Source organism: Pan paniscus, chromosome 10 (genome assembly GCF_029289425.2).
Source record: "Pan paniscus chromosome 10, NHGRI_mPanPan1-v2.0_pri, whole genome shotgun sequence".
Lineage (NCBI taxonomy): Eukaryota > Metazoa > Chordata > Mammalia > Primates > Hominidae > Pan > Pan paniscus.
In genome coordinates, this window is record NC_073259.2 from 43,448,565 (window position 1) to 43,465,349 (window position 16,785).

Sequence of the window (16,785 nt, forward strand, 5' to 3'; positions counted from 1 at the left end):
GCCTCCTGAGTAGCTGGGACTACGGGCACACGCCACCATGTCCAGCTAATTTTTGTATTTTTAGTAGAGACTGAGTTTCCTCATGTTGGCCAGGATGGTCTCGATCTCTTGACCTCGTGATTCACCCGCCTTGGCCTCCCAAAGTGCTGGGATTACAGATGTGAGCCACTGCGCCCGGCTGCCAGTGCTATTATTATTTATGGATGAGGAAACTGAGGCCCCAAGAAATTAACCTGTCCAATACTGAGAAGCTTGTAAGTGGCAGAGCCGAGGTCATCTGGCTCCTGCACTTACAGTACTCCTCCCATTCAGCTACGTAATGAAATATCAGCATCCTTCAAAGATTTGGGGAGGCTGGGCATGGGGGCTCATGCCTGTAATCCTAGTATTTTGGGAGGCTGAGGCAGGCGGATCACCTGAGCTCATGAGTTCGAGACCAGCCTGGGCAACATAGTAAAACCCTATCTCTACTAAAAATACAAAAAGTTAGCCAGACATGGTGGCACGTGCCTGTAGTCCCAGCTACTTGGGAGGCTGAGGCACAAGAATCACTTGAACCCGGGAGGCGGAGGTTGCAGTAAGCCCAGCCTGGGCGACAGAGTGAGACTGTCTCAAATAAACAAAAACAAAGATTTGGGGGAAGAAAAATTAACTATTTTATATAGTTAATTTTTATATACTTATATACAAATAATATGTATTTATATATAAATATTTTTTGTTAAAGGGCTGGGCCTAGAATTTTTTTGTTAATGCAAACATGGATACATTTTAGAATACAATATAACATCTGAATGACCTTAAAAATTTGTAAATATGTGACTCCTTTCAGTTTCATACCTTAATAGGTGGGAACATGTAGGATTTGCTCACTTTCCTTTCTAGCTAAGGGCATGTCAGTGGACAAATCTGGCACCATTTCCAGTTTGGGTGCCTAAATCTTCCCTGGATCCCAGTTTCAATCTCCCTCTTCTGTCAATTTCAGTCTCATGCCTTACAGAAAAAAATTAACTCCATTCACAACAGGGGAAAGCTAAATCCACAGTTTTACTGATTTCTAAAATGTGAACCCTAGAGATTTTTACTGCTGACTTTTCAGAGTAAAAATGAAAATTATTACAAACCTCTCCAAGGTGAGAGTCTCCAACTGGCCCTTTGGTCTCAGGATTAACAATAACCACTTTCACTCCAGGTAAAATCTAAGAATCAAAGGGAAAATACAAAGATTGAGTTCAGTGAAATCTAATGACCTCCAGGAAATGCACGGTTAGTTACCTGCGGAGAGGTGAGAGAGGCACACATGGCGAGCCAGCTGTAGCGGCATCACAGCAGCTACCCTGAGGGGATCATGGCAGAGACCTTGTGTCTTGCTCTCACTGAACCTTCCTCAGTTCATTGAAGACGAAAGGTCTAAATAAAACTCAGCCTCAAAAATAAAATGGGAGCCAGTCTGCCATCTCTTCAAAGGGATGAGAAATTGCAGATCAGGACCTTAACAGTAGAATTTGTAGAATAACCTTTCCCTTTTCATGCTCTTTCTCATTCACTGGAATGATGGCAGTGAAACCCTTTAAAACAGAAAGGGCAGCAGGCAGGGACAGCCTGAGTGACTCCACTCCAGACTCCAGCTGGTGCTAGAGTTGGAGGAATGTGAAGAGTGAGAGAGGACAGCAGCAGCTTTGCAGGACAGAAGGATATCCATGACCCCAGGATCTTCCTCAGGAAGGAAAAGGAAGACACATATGCTGGCTGAGGGAATGGCTCAGCCATTCTAACATAAGAAGGGCCTCTCTGGTTACCCACATTCTGCCCCCTTCAAACTCCCTTTTTATCTTGGGTTTCTAAAGTATGAGGTTACTTGAGAAGCCCTCAATAATTATCTGGGTGCAAACATCTAAAACCTCAAGGAAGAGATGAGACGGTTCCCTTAGTCCAGGGCGGGCACAGGCTAATGCTCGTGAGGTGTGCTTGGCTGCTGAGGCAAGTGAAGATGTGACAAGGCAGTGACAAAATCAGCCAAACCCCCCTCCGCTCGCAGATGCAAATGGAGAGTGAGACTGGAGTAAGCGCCCCATGGGGTGATACACCACCAAGTAGGTTTGGCAGGGATTCTTTTTTTCCCTCCACAATTTTTTCACTGCCCTTCAGAATTACTAGACAGGATTCTGAGGTATCATCATTATCTCATCAAAGGGCAGAGAAATTCCCACTTGTCTTGACAATGCATGTGGGTTTCCTATCATCCTTAGTAAATTGCTTCTCACTAAATCTCTCTTTTGACGTTTTATAGCCTCATTCTAATCTAAGAAATCTTACTCCCACAGATGTTAACTCTCAAATATCTTTAATCTCACCCCCATTTTTATTTTCCTTTCAACTTTAAATGCATGTGTGTCTTCCCTGACCTTAAACCACACTCCCATCTCGGCCTCTCCTAGCTTTCTCCTTGTGACGTTTGTAAGATAGAACCGGGCCGGGCATAGTGGCTCATGCCTGTAATCCCAGCACTTTGGGAGGCCGAGGCAGGTGATCACCTGAGGTCAGGAGTTCAAGACCAGCCTGGCCAACATGGTGAAACCCCATCTTTACTAAAAACACAAAAGTTAGCTGGGCGTGGGGGCAGGTGCCTGTAACCCCGGCTACTCGGAGGCTGAGGCAAGTTCTCCTTGAATCTGGGAGGCAGAGGTTGCAGTGAGCTGAGATCGTGCCACTGCACTCTAGCCTGGGTGGCAGAGTGAGACTCCATCTCAAAAAAAACAAAAAACAAAAAACAAAAAAACAAAAAAAAAACCATGAAAAAAAAAAACATAGAACCAGCTCTTCTATCCACCTTTCATACAATGAGCACTGCATTTTGCTGGTCTGTCAATAAGAATAACATGTCAGTTGGATTTTTAAAAATCGATGGAAATTAAGAGAGTTCAAATTTACTATTCTTCTTATCTATGTACCCATATGAATTTGAAAGTATTAGCCAAGCTGAAATTATCTCCAGATTTCAATTAAGGCTTGCCCTGGACACTAATATATTATATGGCTTCTGGTTTCTTTAAACTGAACCACTTCTCCACACAGCCCACCTTCCCCATGGTCAACAGAACAAATTACCTTTCCAGACTCTGAGAGAAGCAAACTCTGAGGGGCGCCACGTTCCACGAGACGAACCCTGCAGAAGAACGGTATTTACTATATATAGGGCTTTTAAGAAGAGAAGTCGCCATGTTCCTGCAGCTCAGTGCTGCCTTCCCACGACCTCTAACTTGTCTCTCTTCCTCATACTACAGAGGGGTTTCTCAAACTCAGCACTACTAACATTTTGGCCAGATAATTTTTTGTTGAAAGGGGCTATCCTGTGCATTGCAGAGTGTTTACCAACACCTCTGGCCTCTGCCCACTAGATGTCAGTAGCAAGCCCCCTTTTATGACAACCCAAAATGTTTCCAGACATTGTCAAATCTCCTCTAGGGTGGCAAAATCTTCCCAGGTTTCAAACTGCTGCATGAGAGAGATGCTCCACCTATGCAGGCTAGGTCAGTGCACTGGGGCACTCCAGATAACACATCCAGGGTAGTGGGGCTTGGGAAGAGAAGTCTTAGAGCCCTGGGCCAGTGCTCACTGCCGGACACAGCTAAAATTCCCTTCTGGGCTAAGGAGGCAGGCTTTTACCCATGGGGCTCAGATAAAGTGTTGTTTCAAAAACCCTACTCTGACTCATTTATCTTATCTGTCCTATTATTTTTAAACTCTTAGAGGAAAGAGACTATCCATTTTAGTTTAATTTATATCAAATGTCACAAAATACTTTTATATGGGCAATAACTATTATACTTTAATATTAAAGAACAGTGTAGCAACTGAGAGAATTAAAGCTTTCTTATAAATGTAAATCTTATGTATTAGTGATAAAAACAAATTCCTTCCCTCTTCCCATTCCCCTCCTGGAATATATGAACAAAAGGAATGAGGGAAAATGCTGGCTCTGAGGTTCCGAATTTGTTATGCTTAGGAACTAGCAGGAAAGGAGCATTAATAAATCTGTTGTACCTGTCATGTCTTAGTGATTTCAGATCCACATACACAGTAGTCGGATCAGGCCCTGAGGTTCCCTAAAGAAAGACAAATCAATGCATTGTTTAGAATTTCGATAAACTGTATTTCACATTTTCAAACCAAGAAATAATTTAGCCATATACATGAAAAATCCACACTCTTTTCGCCTCTCCTCCCCTTGAGAGTAGGCCCCCTGCTCTCACTCTTATCATGGGGACTGTGGCAGCACTGAAACGTTTCCATGCTGAGGAGGGCTTTCATCCCTGGATTCAAAGCAGAGGTGACACAGGTCGGCAACCCAGGGACTTGCAAAACCAGTATTGGCCACAGTGACAGCAAGAGGGCTATGATGGGGCTCAAGTTTAAACCATCAAGACCCTTCTGAAAGAAGAAGGTCACAGAAGACCTGAAATAATCCACCCATGTGTGCTATCTTCTTTCACTCACTTTGTCCATGCCTATATTTGCCTTATTATTTTTTTAAGAGACAGGGTCTCAATCTGTCGCCCAGGTTGCTGGAGTGCAGCAGTACAATCACAGCTCACTGCAGCCTCAACCTCCTGGGCTCAAGCAATCCCCTTGCCTCAGACTTCCAGGTAGCTGGGACTAGAGGCATGTACCACTAAGCCCATCTATATTTTTTGCAGGTGAGTGGTGGGGGTAGGGGAGAGATGAGGTCTCAACTATGTTGCCCAGGCTGGTCTCAAACTTCAGGGCTCAAGCAATCCTCCTGCCTTGGCCTCACAAAGTGTTGGGATTATAGCCATGAACCACCACACCTGGCGCTATATTTGCCTTATTACATATTAATACATAAAATTAGTCTCAGTTCTAGTCCCTTTTTTGTTATTTACGCATCAAGAATAACATGACAAAGTTGCCATCTGGGTAGAGAAGAGAATACAAGGTTATTGTTTGAAAAAAAAAAAGAAAGAAAGAAAAAAATGATATAGAATATAGAGACAGAAAAACAGAAGGTCAGACCGGGCGCGGTGGCTCATGTCTGTAATCCCAGCACTTTGGGAGGCTGAGGCGGCTGGATCACTTGAGGTCAGGAGTTTGAGACCAGCCTGGTCAACAGGGTGAAACCCTGTCTCTACTAAAAATACAAAAAATAGCCAGGCGTGGTGGTACACACCTGTAATCCCAGCTACTCTGGAGGCTGACGTGAGAGAACCGCTTGAACCCAGGAGGTGGAGGTTGCAGTAAGCTGAGACTGCACCACTACACTCCAGCTGGGGTGACAGAGCAAGGCTCCGTCTCAAATAAAAAAAAAAAAAAGAAAAAGGAAAAACAGGTCAGATACAAGTAAAATCCAAATAGGACTCAAATCTTTGTGACTCGTCATCATGACCACACGACGATGACTCAAGTAAACACTAACACTGCGCTCACTGTCAGCACTGCTCCAAGAACTCCGAGTTGGCAGCTCAGTGATTGTGCAGAGCTGCCTGGGGAAGCACAGTACTGCTACCTTCACCTTACAGATGAGCAAAATGAGACACAAAGAAATCGAGATTAAAAAGCCCGAAGTTCCAAAGCAAGTAAGCGCGGCTGGGGCCCAAGCCCAGGCAGCCTGGCTCCAAAGCCCATGCTCTGGGATACTCCATATTCCTCTCCCATTTGTGAACAGACAAGATTTCATGAGGGTCACCTGTAAACATATTGCTACATTGACTCTTGATCCAAAAGTGGTGCTGACAGCCCGCGGGGACAGCCCGATGTCTTTGAAGAGCTTAGAGAAGGACTGCTGGAGTGCCACGCGGGGCCTCTCCTCCGCCACCACCACACAGGTCCGGACGCAGGAGAGGTTGATCCCTCTGGTCTGCAAGACACCATTATATGGGAGCCAGTCAGTAGGATCATAAAAGAACTGAACAGGTAAGGCCACTGTTCTAGCTCCTTGGTCAGGAAAAGCCAAGCAATTGTGTATTCTCACCTCAGGCACACAGAGAAAAAAGCAGCTTTCAGAAAAGAAGAAATGGACAAGGCATCCCATTAAAATCACTATCTGCTGGTAAATTTGCTCATTCTCTAGTTCTTTCCTCTTTCTTCTAAAAATCTAAGGCTCTTAAGCAATATGTTTTTATCCCTCCTCATTTCTGTACCTTAGATGTCCCCCTATTTGATGAGACTGAGAGAAAAATTAATCTAGAACTCTGGCGATCTAATCTCATCTCTTTTTGCATTCCAAAGATATTTTTCTATCAAAGAAAATTCAGTATTTTCTGACTTTCTCATCTGCAAGTCAGATCATCATTTGACACACACATGAATCAATGAGTTACCCTTATCTTTGGAGATATTCTGAATTCCTAATATTTTGAGGTTTCAAATTCTATTAGGAAAAAAAAGTATTGGAAGCCACAGTTCCCTTTTATGTTTACATAAAGTCTTTCCAGTTAGCCTCCCAACCAGTTTCCGCTTCTTGTCCACAAAGTAAGAATCATATTAAACTGTGGAAGAGTGCACTAAATTAGGAAGGTGGAAGAGATAAACTTGCCAAAGTTTACAATACACCCTTTTTTAACTGAGTGACTTGAAAAAGGCAAGCAAACGTGTCTGTTAGCCCCTGCTCTGGCCCTGTTACGTCCTGGCCCATTTCTTCAAAACCTTTTGGGACTGGCCACCTGCTGGAGCTGCTTCTTACCTTTAGCACTTCCACTTGGTTCCCAAGACCTTTGGTGCAGAGCTCCATCACTGAATAGGAGCAGAAAGTGTCCCTTATTTTGTACTGGTTGACTGTGGCGAGCCAGAGGAAAAGGTTGTTCTCTAACTCCATAGGAGGAATTAAGACAGACTGGTGGCCTGAATAGACACTGCAGTGAAAGAGACAAGAGCTGGAATCATCAATTCATCCTGGATACCTGATGCTTCAGAACCCCACCGATTCCACAGATATTTACTGAGTGTAAAGGACAGTGTAGGGACATATGAGATATAAAGCTCTAAGAATCAGTCTTGTTCCTATGCAACTCGCAAAAGGAGCAACTATGAAATAAAGCAGACTGTGATAGGTCACTTAAGTCTACATAACATTCTTACAGCTGCCCTCAAGCTAATTAATATGGTCAAGATGATACTAAACATTCTGGAAAGGTAATTCCTAATAACTAATCTTTAAAACCCTGATGGAGTAGCATTTTTTCCTCTTTCTATTCAGAAACCTTATGTGTGGACTGGATTTTATTCCTATGGTTTCTTTTAAAGATGTTTATAGCCATTTTATTGATGCTCTGAATATGAGACGTGAATCAAGAACATTGAGATCACAGAATAAAGAGCAGTTCATTCAAGCTCGATAAGCCAGGGTAGGGGAGTGGTAGTGCTTCACTGAGCTGGTGACACTTGAGCTGCAGCTTGAAGAATGAGTATGAATTTGGCAGTGGCCAGAAGAAGTGGGGACGGTAGTGAGGGTGTTCTAAGCAGAGGAACAACATTTACAAAGGCCGATAATTACAGCATGTTTGAAGCGATCAGAAATATTAATAGTATTCAAGTGACCAGGCACGGTGGCTCACGCCTGTAATCCCAGTACTTTGGGAGGCCATGATGGGAGGATCGCTGGAGCCCAGAAGGTAAAGACCAGCCTGGGTAATAGAGCAAAACTCATGCCTCTACAAAAAAAATTTTTTTAACAATTAGCCAGGCGTGGTGGCACACACCTGTAGTCCCAGCTACTTGGGAGGCTGAGGTGGGAGGATCACTTGAGCCTGAGAGGCTGCAGTGAGCTGTGATTTGTGCCACTGCACTCCAGCCTGGGTGACAGATTGAGACCCTGTCTCCTTTAAAAAAAAAAAAAAAAAGAGAGAGAGAGAAAGAAACAAAAAAGAAAGAAAGAGAGAGAGAAAGAAAAAAGAAAAAGAAGAAAAAGAAAGAGTATTCAACTGAAATCAGCATACAGGGTGCATGAAGAAGTAAGGCCAGAAGGGCTAAGGCCAAACTGTGAAAGGGCTTAACCATCCTATGAAGGAGTTTAGACTTCACCCAGCAGGCAGTCATTGCCACTTTAAGTTGGGGCAACACTGACAATATGGACATACAGAGTAGGGATTGGTGATACGAGCCACGAGCCACTGAAAGTTGAGAGACAGTTAGGAGAGGCTGCAATAGTTCAGGTGAGAGGTGATACAGGCTTGAACCCAACAGTGTATCCCAGGATAAAAAGGAAGGAATGGGACTGGGCGTGGTGGCTCACACCTGTAATCCTAGCACTTTGGGAGGTCGAGGTAGGCAGACTGCTTGAGTCCAGGAGTTCAAGACCAGCCTGGGCAACATGACGAAATGCTGTCTCTACAAAACAATTAGCCAGGTGTGGTGGTGTGCACCTGTAGTCCCAGCTACTCAGGAGGCTGAGATGGGAGGATCGCTTGAGCTTGGGAGGTGGAGGTTGCAGTGAGCCGAGACTGCACCACTGCACTCCAGCCTGGGCAACAGAGCAAGACACTGATTAAAAAAAAAAAAAGAAAAAGAAAAAAGGACAGAAAGGAAATATGGATCCTCATATCCATATTCAGTCCATCACAGGAAGAACTATCGACACAATTTTTTTTTTTTTAAGAAAGAAAAAACAGGAAGGAACAGAGTTCCTATCATGTCTCATCTATAGCCACAAAGCTTAAACTCTTGGCTCATACAAAATGGCAGTGATTTTATGCCTAAACCTGTTTATAGATCAGAATCACTAGAAGCTCAGGAATCCCATATTTAAAAATACTGGTGGTGTGGTCTCCACCTCTGGAGATGAAGGTTAATAAGTCTTGGGGAGTCCCATTAATTTTTGTTAAAAGACCCCCAGGTGATTCTTATGTACATACAGGTGTAGAACAACTGAGCCAAAGGACATACATTTGATTAGACACAAGACATAAAGATACAGAATCTGAAGATAAGACCCATGTTTCTAGTGTGGGCCCCTACATGGATGATCCTACCCTAACAAAGAGAGAACAGGAGGAGAACGTTGAGCTTGAGCTGCAGGCATCTGTGAAGCATTCATGATGTACACCAAGGAGGTGAAAATGCAGGTCTGAGATGAGGTTCCCTGGGGGAATGGTGAGAGGAGCTGGGATCTGTATTCTGCAAGGAGCAACCTGGCCAGGGCAAATGTGCTACTTTCCATCCACATGCTGTCATCCCATCCCATTGTGCTCCTTCCTGCCAAGCCTAGGGGGTACATGCTGGCTGTCAAAGCATGACATATTTCATCCGAGAATCATCCTTCTACTTGGCTTTGCTTCTAAAGCAAGGATTACATGGTGGAGCAGAGAGCAAGTAACAGGATCACTGCCATTTTGTATGAGGAATAAAATTAACAGAAAATAACAAAGGGAATACAGACAAAACTGTTTTTAAACAAACTTCAGAGACACAGTAGATCCATAAATTCTGGAAACACTAGCATTTTACTGAAACTTTACCAAATTAAGGGAGCAAAGGGAAGGATGAGATGGCCATGGCCACAAAGTATACCCCCACACATTCTGTCTCCTTGGCTTTTCCATCCCTACCTGCAGAGACACCAGAGCGCGAAGCCAAGTCCACAGTAAGGGTCAAGGCAGATGGCGATCTGCCGAGAAGAGTACAACTCACACTGGAGCTTGATGGCTCGACACAGAGCGTTCACTGCAGAGTGGGACATCTGGAAAGTACGGAAAACGGAACAGGCTAGGACTGTTATCCCACAGGCAGAGTAACAGCTCTGACGATAGCTTTGAGGAGTTTCAATTCCCTAAACTCCTCAAAACAATGTATAATTTTTAGTGCTTCAAAGCCTAATCTAAGACTCCATTAAGGGAACATATTTCTGTTCATTAGTTAATAATGAATTTTTTTTTTTTTTAGATGGAGTTTCGCTCCTGTTGCCCAGGCTGCGGTGCAATGGCACGATCTCAGCTCACTGCAACCTCAGCCTCCTGAGTAGCTGGGATTACAGGCATGCACCACCACGCCCAGCTGATTTTCTATTTTTAGTAGAGACAGGGTTTTCCATGTTGTTCAGGCTGGTCTCGAACTCCTGACCTCAGGTGATCTGCCCGCCTTGGCCTCCCAAGGAGCTGGGATAACAGGCATGAGCCACCGTGCCCAGCGAATACTGCATTTTATGATATCTAAATATCAGATTTCATACATATTTTAACTAAAACTCTTTTTCTTTCAGCTTCTATGCTAGGTTCAGACACTTAATAATACAAATTCCTTGTGATAACTCATTCCAGAGGAGCCAATGCCTTTATTTAAATAGAGCAGCGACCTAGATCCTCACTCTGCCTACCGGTCTCTGGTACAACCACTTGGCCTCTGCATCTATAGTTTCTGGGGCAGTGGTCATCTCTATTTTTTGGCAGACGTGGCATTTTTCCAGCATGCAACTTACCTTCACTCCTGTAAGCATGCCAGTTGTGGAGACACTAAAATCAAGATATGCCAACATCTCAGGAGTGGGCGGTTTATACAGCTGAGGTAACCTTTTCCTGGGTAAATCATCTGCCATGAAAAGAAAAAACCTGATGTCAATCCAACATGCTGGAACATGAAAATCATTGCTCTTCTGTGGCTTTGCTATGGCCAAATTTAGCTTCGCAGATTTGCTAAAGCTTAGGCCTCTCATATTTATTTAACCAAGTAGCTCACATATGTCATTCTTAGAGGTGGGCTGGGGTTGAGGACAACACTAGACAACACAGGCAAGCAAATCTACATCAGGTAAATGTATCTGCTAGCAGCTTAGTAAGGGGAAACAGAACACAGTAGGAAGCAGACTGCTGTTCAAATGCCAGCTCTACCAACAGCTACGTGACCTTGGAGTTATTTCACCTCTTTGTGTCTGTTTTCTTTTTCTCTAAAATGAATCTCTAAAATAATACCTACCCTCATAGAACTGTTGGGAAGTTAATTCACATAAAGCACTTTTAAAGCAACTGACTGAAGAAATGCTCAAAAAGCATTAGCTGTTATGCTGGCTTCAAGTTAAAGTTCATTATTTACACTTTAGTATGTGTTATATTAATCATGTATGGATTTAAAAGTTGGAAAGTATTTCTCTAAGTTAAATTAGCAGATTTTTTCTTTTTTTTGAGACAGAGTCTTGCTCTATTGCCAAGGTTGGAGTGCAGTGGCTCGATCTCGGGTCACTGCAACCTCCATCTGCTGGGCTCAAATGATCCTCCCACCTCAGCCTCCTGAGCAGCTGGGACTACAGGTCCATGCCACCATGCCTAGCTAATTAAATAAAAATTTTGTTTTTGTAGAGGTGAGGTCTCACTATATTGCCCAGGCTAGTCTCCAACTCCTGAGCCCAAGTGATCCTCCTGCCTCAGCCTCTCAGAGTGCTGGCATTACAAGCATGAGCCACTGCACCTGGCTAACCTGGCAGAATTTTAAGAATAGTAATCTATCTGGGTGCTGTAGTCCCAGCTACTTGGGAGGCTGAGGCAGGAGGGTTGTGTGAACCCAGGAGTTTGAGACCAACCTGGGTAACATATCAAGATCATGTCTCTTTAAAAAAAAAAGAAAGAAAGAAAGAAAGAAAAATGGTGGCCAGGTGCGGTGGCTCACACTTGTAATCCTAGCACTCTGGAAGGCCGAGGCAGGTAGATCACTTGAGGACTGGGGTTCGAGACCAGCCTGGCCAACATGGCAAAACCCTGTCTCTACTAAAAATACAAAAATTAGCCAGGCATGGTGGTTCATGCCTGTAATCCCAGCTACTCGGGAGGCTGAGGCAGGAGAATCCCTTGAACCCAGGAGGTGGAGGTTGCAGTGAGCCGAGATCGCGCCACTGCACTCCAGCCTGGGCGACAGAGCGAGACTCCGTCTCAAAAAAAAAAAAAAAAAAAGAAGGATGTCTGACTCTGAGTTTTAAATCACCGTATCATGGGGCACCCATTTCTGGTCAAATGAAAGACTATCACCTTTGACCTCCCTTTGTGCAGGGAAGGGTCACTCATATGACCACTCAAGTGCCTAAAGAAACCTTCCTGTTGTGATTGAGCCCATTAACCATAATGGACCTACCAGCATCATTAACACCAACACAATCCATTTGTGATAAATATTATATATAACTGTGCTTCTATCCTTCAGTAACAAATATTTTAAAAACCCAGTTCAGCATCTGGTACACAATAACCACAAATACATGTCATTCCTGCATTTGAATCCAGAGTTTAAAAAAAAAAAAAAAAAGGGTAGGGAGGACATTCATGGTTAAGAGGCTGGGAATGGAGCCAAATTGGCTGGATTTGAATTTCAGTTCTGCTGCTTATTTAATTTCCCTCAGTTTTCTAATCTGCAAAATGAGGATAAAAATAGCAACTTACAGGGTTATTGTAAGGATAAAATTATATAACACATTAAATGACTGACATATCATAAGGGCTCAATGAAGGTTAGATGTTGTCATTATGATTACATGCTAGGAGCTTTGTGTTACATCATTTAATCTTTACAACTCCCACTTTATAGACAGGTTAGTATGGATACTCAGAGAGTAGCAGATACAGCAGGACTTAAACCCTACCTGCCTGACTCCAACACCCACACTCTTCCTATACCACAGCTTTTTCAGCTATTCCCTTATCTTATCCCCTTCTTTAATACGAATACTATCTAAAAATTCTGCATTTTATGGCTTTCGAAGTATAGCATTTTCATATTATACTGCATTTCATCTTCTCAATAAATATTCAAGTCAGGCAGGGGTAGGCAGTAGCTTAGGAAAGGGTAATTTCAGTCAAGATTACACAGGCAGTAGGTAATGAAGCTTGAGCCAGAACCCAAATCACCTGACTCCTAGTCCAGTATTGTTTCAACAATATCACATCTCGAACGAAAGGATCACATTGTCTCAGTATTTTACTTGGCCCTACATGTACATAGTCACATGTAGCATAAAAACCTAACCACCTTTTTATGATGCCAAGAGTAACAGCAAAACAATTTTGTTTGGAGAGCTCTTAGCAGACTGTGATCTGGCTCTTTGCATCTGCTGTCAGTGTCTAGTCCTGCACAAGCTTACTGATCCTAGGTTTTGCCTCTGTCTTAGCAGGCAGAAGACATAAAGGCAGGGTAAACATGTCTGGCATGAGAATGGAGGAGATCTCAGGTATTGTGAGCTCTCAGTCCCTCCACCCTCAGAAGAAGTCTCCCTTTCACCTGTGTCAATGATGGTTGGCCAGGTTTTCACATCCACAGCTGCTGCTGCCTCTCGGGACCTCAGTAGCCTCATTAGGGTCTGACTGGTGAGAATACAGGCTGCTTTGCTGACCTAGAAAACAAATGGACAGCAATAAGCATCAGGAGGCTTAGCCCCAACATGGCACCACAGGCCCTGGCTGCTGCTAAAAGCCACTCATGTACCACACTGGACAGGACAGTTTCAAAGAACACATGTGAGACAGACGAGGTCAGTGTTACTCCCTTGCATGTTTCCTTCTGGAAATGTGTGACATTTAATTCTCTCAGAATGACGGACCTGTTCACAATACACTGTATCATTTATAACAGTGATTCTCAAAATATTTCAGTTATAATCTCAGTATAGATCCCACAATCCCATGATTTCATGAAGACCACAATTAAATAAAGATGTGGGTTTTGTAGTGCTCAGGAAATGAGAAGAATCAGATAACCATGTTTGAAGGAGACTGCCCCAGTCTCTAGTGAATGATGAGACTTACTACACCTAGCCCATACACTGAACCTAAGGAACCCTGATGCTGATATAAGCTCTCACAGAAACTAGGTTCTCTTGCCCAGCTATACACAGAAATGCAAAGTGACCTACTTTGTCCACGAACTGCATCAACAGCAACTCCTCTCCCTGCTTTTCTGGCCCACTTTGTAGAATATAACAAGGGAATTTTGCTGAATTACACTTTGTAATAAAATCATCTATGGTGATCATGGCTTTTATACTGTGGGCTCCATTTTTGCTGACAGAGCAGCAGTTCTCAGAGAAGCAAATGCTACATGAACTGGAATTTTGTAATCTATCAGCACTGGCCAAGGCTTCCCCTTGCTGTAAACACTAGGATCTCATGCAATACACACTTATCTTATTTTCTTTAACTCTCATATCCTATAAAAACTTCTATCATCTCCAGAGCAAGGTCTGGACACCTTTTAATGCTATACCAAGTAAATTCACAAAAGTAACTAAAATAGAAGTGACTTCAGTTTGGCATTTAAAATCGCCTAGATAATTTTGCAGGAAAAATATCAGACAGCATGTTTTAGACAGAAGGGAGGGGGAAACTTTTTTTTTTTCCTTTTGGCGACAGGGTCTGCTCAGGCTGGAGTGCAGTGGCATAATCTCGGCTCACTTCTAACCTCCACCTCCCAGACTCAAGGGATCCTCCCGCCTCAGCCTCCTGAGTCGCTGGGACTACAGGCAAGTGCCACAATGCCTGGCTACCTTTTGTGTTTTTGTTGTAGAAATACTAATGGCTGCTTCACCTCTTTAATGTTCATGATAACTGCACACAATTCTGTATCTCACCAATAACCACTTTCCCCCAGTTCCTTCACTGAATAATGATGACTGCTTTGGCTGGATTAACAAAAAGGAGGTAGTCTCCAGAAGACAAATTTGAATTCCTGACTTAACAAAATTGGAAAATTAGTAAGGATCCTTAGTTGTCTGAATCTGGATTTTAGGAGATGAGGACAAGGCAAGATACAGCTGGTACTTACATCAACAATCATTCGGACAGTGGGCAGCGTGGCCGTGAGGTTCTGAGCATGTGGAGGTCTGACGGTCACAGGTATACAGCCCGCATACAAGCAGCCATAGAAGGCGGCGATTAACTCAATGCCTGCAAGACAAAGGACCCTGTCAGGAGAGTCACTGAACTGCCTAAGAGCACTGAGAAACTAAAAGGCAAATTTTCCAAAACGATTAAATCATGTGCCAGACAGGTTCTGTAGACCATAATTTAACAAAGACCCTAGCAGAAGATATTGAAAGTGAAAGAAGGAAGCATATAAAACTTTAGAAAATATAGAGAAAACAATTAACAAAAAAGGAAGGAAATCAGCAGTAAACTCCTGAAATATTTCTGAAGAAGGTATATTGATATTATTGCTTGATATTACTCAGGAGGAATAACTGCAGAAACCAGGAATGGTTAACTAGGAAAATAAAAGAATGGAGAAAGGAGAGGTGAGGAAGCCCTGAGCTTCTTAAAAATATTTAGAAGGCTGCTCTAAAAAGAGCCATCAGACTTCTTAGATGTTGTTGAAGGGGTATGAGTTTTAGGGAGCAAAGTGTGACTCAGTCTGAGGAAGACTCTGGGCAGAGGCCTCCTCAGGAAGAGCTCAGGTCCTTTCCCGTGGCCTCTCACCGACTGACAGGTGCAAGGCCATCTCCTGGGCATGCAATGGTGGGGACTGCTTTATCACATGATCTTCTACAAAATCTCAGTATCTAGGTAAATAAGGCAGCACATGAGAATCACATAATGAGCCAGGCATGGTGGCGCACACCTGTAATCCCAGCACTTTGGAAGGTTGGGGCAGGTGGATCACCTGAGGTCAGGAGTTTGAGACGAGCCTGGCCAACATGGTGAAACCCCATCTCTACTAAAAATACAAAAATTAGCTGGGCGTGGTGGCGTGTGCCTGTGATCCCAGCTACCCAGGAGGCTGAGGCAGGAGAATCACTGGAACCAGGGAGGCGGAGGTTGCAGTGGGTGGCAGAGCAAGGCTCTGTCTCAAAAATAAAATAAAATAAAATAAACAAACAAACAAACAAACAAAAAAACAATCACAGAACAATATGAAGTGTGGGGGGATAACAGGCCAAAGAAAGCTGCATGTATGAGTAGATTAGGTGACAGAAATAATGAAGGGAAAACTCAAATATTTCACCCAGAATTTTGAATCTTTACACCAAACTGTCACCAAATAATTCTGAACCCCTCTTACTATGAAGATGAGGTTGTTGAATTAAATCAGAACATGAAAGTAGCAACAACAGAAGAAGACTAAATCATAATATGAAAACTCACACCCCTTCAAAACTCACACCCCTTCAACAACATCTAAGAAGTCTGATGGCTTTTTATACATCAGCCTTCTAAATATTTTTTAAAAGCTCAGGGCTTCCTCACCTCTCCTTTCTCCATTCTTTTATTTTCCTAGTTAACCGTTCCTGGTTTCTGCAGTTATTCCTCCTGAGTAACATCAATCATAATACGAAAAATGTTCACAGAATTCACGCACAACATTTCTTTGGGGACTGGGTGAAACTGCCCCATTCCTGAACATTCATAGAAACAAAGCATCTGTTTTGAGGGTTTCCAAAAGCCAAGTAGCTGAAGACTTCATTCATTCATTATTTACTGAGTGCCTTTTATGTGCCAGGCACTAATAGAAATCTAAGGGTGCAAAAACAGACATGGTCCCAGGAGAGCCACTGTACTGCACAACTTGGGGGGTGAGGATTGGTTCCCACTTCGGCCTGTGTGCATGGTCTTCTAAGTGTTGGGAAGTACACTGCCTGCAAGTCATAGAGAGTGGCTCTGAGGGCCTATCCTCTTATAATTTGTAGTCAGTCTAGTATTGGAGCTTAAAGTCTAGTCTGCCAATCCAATGCTTACCAGGTGGATAGAGCAACACCACATTATCTCCTGCATTTAGATGTCCCTTATCACCAAGAACAGATGCAATCCTCTCTGCTCGCTTATGAAGCTGAAGGCAGCTGGCTGTGCATACAGTGGTTCCCTTTAAACA

General features: G+C 43.4%; 1 protein-coding gene across 11 annotated transcripts in view; it reads right to left on the reverse strand.

The window, feature by feature from the left end:
- DIP2B (disco interacting protein 2 homolog B) overlaps positions 1 to 16,785 on the reverse strand; it is a 247,874-nt gene that overhangs the window by 10,434 nt on the left and 220,655 nt on the right. For all 11 annotated transcript variants that reach the window (XM_034935861.3, XM_034935860.3, XM_055095660.2 and 8 more), the window contains 10 exons: positions 16,653 to 16,776; positions 14,746 to 14,867; positions 13,207 to 13,318; positions 10,427 to 10,536; positions 9,561 to 9,691; positions 6,701 to 6,869; positions 5,705 to 5,875; positions 4,045 to 4,106; positions 3,109 to 3,166; positions 1,125 to 1,199 (listed from right to left, as the gene is read on the reverse strand). In XM_034935861.3, coding sequence (XP_034791752.1) covers positions 1,125 to 1,199; positions 3,109 to 3,166; positions 4,045 to 4,106; positions 5,705 to 5,875; positions 6,701 to 6,869; positions 9,561 to 9,691; positions 10,427 to 10,536; positions 13,207 to 13,318; positions 14,746 to 14,867; positions 16,653 to 16,776 — 1,134 coding nt within the window. The remainder of the gene's footprint in view (positions 1 to 1,124; positions 1,200 to 3,108; positions 3,167 to 4,044; positions 4,107 to 5,704; positions 5,876 to 6,700; positions 6,870 to 9,560; positions 9,692 to 10,426; positions 10,537 to 13,206; positions 13,319 to 14,745; positions 14,868 to 16,652; positions 16,777 to 16,785) is intronic.